The sequence below is a fragment of the Microtus ochrogaster genome, unplaced genomic scaffold (assembly GCF_000317375.1).
Source record: "Microtus ochrogaster isolate Prairie Vole_2 unplaced genomic scaffold, MicOch1.0 UNK8, whole genome shotgun sequence".
Classification (NCBI taxonomy): Eukaryota; Metazoa; Chordata; class Mammalia; order Rodentia; family Cricetidae; genus Microtus; species Microtus ochrogaster.
In genome coordinates, this window is record NW_004949106.1 from 364,134 (window position 1) to 368,443 (window position 4,310).

Consider the following 4,310-nt stretch of genomic DNA (forward strand, 5'->3'; position numbering starts at 1 on the left):
TGTCCTGCAGGCATACATGTAGAAATTGTATACATAATAAATAAATAAATATTTTAAAAAAAAGTTGAACTTCATATTCCTAGTTTAAATTTTTGTTGTTTTATATATATGGTTATTTTGTCTACATGTATTCCTGTGCACCACTTGTATCCTTGTGCCTCTGGAGGCCAGAAGACAGCATCAGAGTCCCTGCTACAGGGATCACAAACACCTGCCATGTTGAGTGCTGGGAATTGAACTCCAGGTCCTCAGCAAGAGTCTTTGGCTCATCTCTAGTTTGTAATATTCTATATCACACAATTTAAATTTTAACCTAGCACAATAACCCTTCTCTTAATTTTTTTTCTGAGTAAAATCTCTACACTAGAATAACTCTAGATTCTATTCTAGGTTATCATATACAAAATAGTTATAATTTCATCAAAAATGAAATTAAAAAATCAAATGCGTCAAATATTTTAGGAAATAATTTCAAAAAGCTGGGTGTGGTGGTGCATGCCTTTAATCCAACACTAAGTGGCAGAGTTGGGTAGATTTCTTGTGAGTTCAAGGCCTGGTCTATACAGCAAGTTCCAGTAGTCAGGGCTACAGAGAAACCCTGTCTTGGGAGATGGGAGAGAAGAAAATAACTTCAGGGGACTGGAGAGATGACTCAGTGGTTAAGCACACTGGCTGCTCTTCCAGGGGTCCTGAGTCCAATTCCCAGCTACCACCAAAGCAGCTTACAACCCTCTCTAACTGTAACCCCATGGGATCTGATGCCCCCTTATTGTGTGCAGACAAACCACCTACCTAAATATAATAAATAAATTTTCAAAAAAAAAAAAAAGTAAATGTTTGCTATTTGACCCTGTACAACTAAATTCCTGGAGTCCATGAAAAGGCGCAAGGAGAGAAGTGACATCACAAAAGTGTCTTGTTTTCATTCGTGTATCATGGCATTGGTACCTGCCTGTCCCCACAACTGCCTCAGAGGACCTGGGATATTGCTTATTTGTTAAAGTGCTTGTCTAACAAGCTTCAACTCCTGGGTCTGGTCTCCAGCACTTAAGCAGAAATTCAAAGGCCATCTTGGGCTACAAACACCTATCTGGCACTGAACAAATAAGCTGCCTTATGAGAGACATACTACTAACTCCTGGGAAAAAAACTTATCTGTTTGATAAAAACATTTTATCAGACCAGACATTTTAGAGGTTTATATGATGGCATTCCTGACATAGCTTACTAATTTTAATTTCTCTCACTTCCAAAATGTTTATTATAAATTTTCTGTTCTACTGTTTATAACAGATAATCTCTCTTCACAGGGCTGTTATTTTATTAGCAATTAATGGTAAAGAAACTTGCTTTGTGTGCTAGGAGACTGGGGCATGCAGATATGTGAGTTCTAGGACAGCTGGGGATATTCACAGAAACTCCTAAAAACAAACAAAAATCTTATCTAGTTTTAAACCATTCTTCTTTATAGTCCTTTGTTATCACACAATGGACTGATTAGTGATCCAGAGCATGCCTGTTCGCCCATCATGAAGCCAATGTTAAAGGCTATGAATCACTCCCTCTTTAAAACAAAGCACATGTAAATAAAAACATATAAATCCATGCCCCTTGGTGGTTTGCATGTGCACAGTACCTATCTACACTTAAGTAACTATTTCCCTTCAGTTTCGAATATTGATTTTGCATTTTATTGATTTTGCATTTTCTATTTCAGGTGGCTATCCTCAACTTCACCTTAAATTACACAAGTATTAGACTCGGTACATGACCACATTACCTTGGTCCCTTGTAGAACAGCATTTACTGAACTGTGCTTCAGCATTAGGCTGCTGGTTTCCACAGGGAGATCAATCTAATCACTTCTCATCACATGGGGGAAACCAGCCCTACAGTGAAAAAAGCTACCTCAATGTTGTCTCAGTGGTAGTGACGAATGGGTCAGATCACTTGAATTCACCCCAATAAGGATGCATCATCGACAACATTGAGTAAGATTAACTCAGGCAACTGAAGAAAACATCCTTTTAATTAAAAAAGTAAAATAAAGTTTCTAGTCTTACTTTACCTGCTAATGCTTCTGCTGTATCCTGAAATTTCTCAAAATGTTTTAGCTTTACTCTAGAATCGAAAGAGAACAAATACATTATTGGAACACACTAATTCTGCAAAAGTTACATAGCCAGAAAAAGAGAAGCTGGATGTTTCTATAGCTTATACTACTGAAAGAAACTTGCTAGATGTGGTGGCCCTGTCTGAAATTCCAGCTACTAGGAAGTCACACAAGGATCAAAGTCAAGGGCAGTGCAGGTTATTACTTGAACTTTGTTTCAACTTATTTTAAAATACATAAAAATAAAAGAGCAGGGTGAGGTTGTTTACGCCTTTAGTCCCTGCACTTGGGAAGTAGAGGCGGGGGATCTCTGTAAATTCAAGGCCAGCATAGTCTACACATTAAGCTCCAGGGCAGCCAAGACTACAATTTACTTTTGTGTTATGAGGACCAGAGCTCTATCCTCAGCACCACCAGCCATTAACTAGATAAAACACCAAGCACATGTGAAAAATAGCCTATTACCCACCCATGCCTTGGATCCCAGTGTTCGGAAGGCAGAGGTGGATCTCTGAATTTGAGGCCAGCATGGTCTACAGAGTAAGTTCCAGGACAGCCAGAGCTACACAGAGAAACCCTGTCTCCCCCCTCCCAAAAACAAACAAACAAAAGCAAACCTATTTTGCTTTCCAACATCGCTACAGCGTTTACAGTCAAAGTTTTTTGTATAAAGAAATGTATTCACTGCTGTCTCAGTGGTAGTGACGAACTTTTGCTAAATCACTTAGACTCAGTTCCAAAGGAATCCATCATTGACAGCAATGAATAAAGATTAACCCAGCAAAGCAGATACCCTCTAAAATGAAAAAACTAGTCTCTATCTGCCTAAAACAGTATTATTAGCTGAAATGAAGTTTTCTTATCTGGGAAAGTAAATGCTGGTACAGTCCATCAAATGTACACTTAAAAGCACACAGATGTTAACAACAAAGTCCTGAGTTTATCTTTCCCTGGCCCTGTTCTAACCCTGTTTCTACCTTTATGAAGTGCCACCAGTCTCTCAGAACTTGTCTAAATGTTCAAGGATCCAGAGAGACATAAACTGAATCACATTAAGCCAATTACTCTGAAGTTGATTTTCCTGAGTGTATCATGGACATCTCACAATTTGTTCAATAATGCTATTGTTGATGGAGCACCACATGACTCGTTTACCCTTTGTCTAGGTTTATCACTCTAGTCTTTTGTGTATTTATTAGCACTAGCAGATGAATGATTCATAGCTATGTGCTCACCAAATCCACCAGCACCAATAAGATCATTGAGCATCTTTTCAGGACCACATGCATCCAGTGGGCTATTTTACAAGGTGACTCACAAATGGTCAAACAGCAACCCTGGCTCTACCTTGAGGAAAAGCCTACTGTCTCTCCCAACCCATTAGTTACCAAAAGACACGGAGGAATCACAGCATACTTTTCAAGGAGTTACAACCTAGTTGATTTATTACACCCTAGAGCTAGAAATGAAAATCATGGGAAGATGCAGCTACAATTACTGCTTTTATAAAAGAAATTTACACTTAACTCATGTTAGTGCCTTCAAACATCTCATAAAACATTAATCTTGGGACATGTCCACTGCAGTCTACAATACCAATTAGCTATGATAGTCTGTGCTCTAAAAACCAAGAAGTTGAAAATAACACCCAAAGGAGAAACACCCCACAAACTAGTATAAATGCCTAAATCCTTAGACTCTATATTACTTACATTTTATTAGCCTTTTCCGGAGTTTCAAATTCTTTCCACAAACTGTCGACCTCTTGAAGTTTCTTCTCATTCAGAACCTGCAATAGACCAGTTACATTCTTCAAGCTACAACCACTCATGCAAAATATGAGTAGAGAGAGTCGGGTGGTGGTGGCACTTGTCTTTAATTACAGCACTCAGAGGGCAGAGGCAGGCGGATCTCTGTGAGTTTGAGGCCAGCCTGATCTACAGAGCAAGTTCCAGGACAGGCCCCCAAAGCTAAAGAGAAAACCAAAACAAGCCGGGCGGTGGCGCACGCCTTTAATCCCAGCACTCGGGAGGCAGAGGCAGGCGGATCTTTGTGAGTTCGAGACCAGCCTGGTCTACAGCACTAGTTCCAGGACAGGCTCCAAAACCACAGAGAAACCCTGTCTCGAAAAACCAAATATATGCCAGGCCGTGGTGGCGCACGCCTGTAATCCCAGCACTCGGGAGGCAGAGGCAGG

General features: G+C 39.9%; 1 protein-coding gene and 2 non-coding genes across 5 annotated transcripts in view; all 3 read right to left on the bottom strand.

Annotated features, from left to right (window-relative positions):
* Nop58 (NOP58 ribonucleoprotein) overlaps window positions 1–4,310 on the bottom strand; it is a 21,067-nt gene that overhangs the window by 14,492 nt on the left and 2,265 nt on the right. The window contains exons 2-3 of one of the 3 annotated variants that reach the window (XM_005366327.2): window positions 3,826–3,902; window positions 2,069–2,121 (exon numbers count right to left, since the gene is read on the bottom strand). In XM_005366327.2, coding sequence (XP_005366384.1) covers window positions 2,069–2,121; window positions 3,826–3,902 — 130 coding nt within the window. Of the gene's footprint in view, window positions 1–1,780; window positions 2,004–2,068; window positions 2,122–3,825; window positions 3,903–4,310 lie in introns of those variants that run through there. The other 2 variants (XM_026788874.1, XM_026788875.1) reach the window with 2 other exon arrangements.
* On the bottom strand, window positions 1,909–1,992 carry LOC113458204. Its single transcript, XR_003378622.1, has one exon. It is a non-coding gene; the product is annotated as a small nucleolar RNA SNORD70 (small nucleolar RNA).
* LOC113458203 lies at window positions 2,794–2,879 on the bottom strand. The gene has a single exon (XR_003378621.1). It is a non-coding gene; the product is annotated as a small nucleolar RNA SNORD70 (small nucleolar RNA).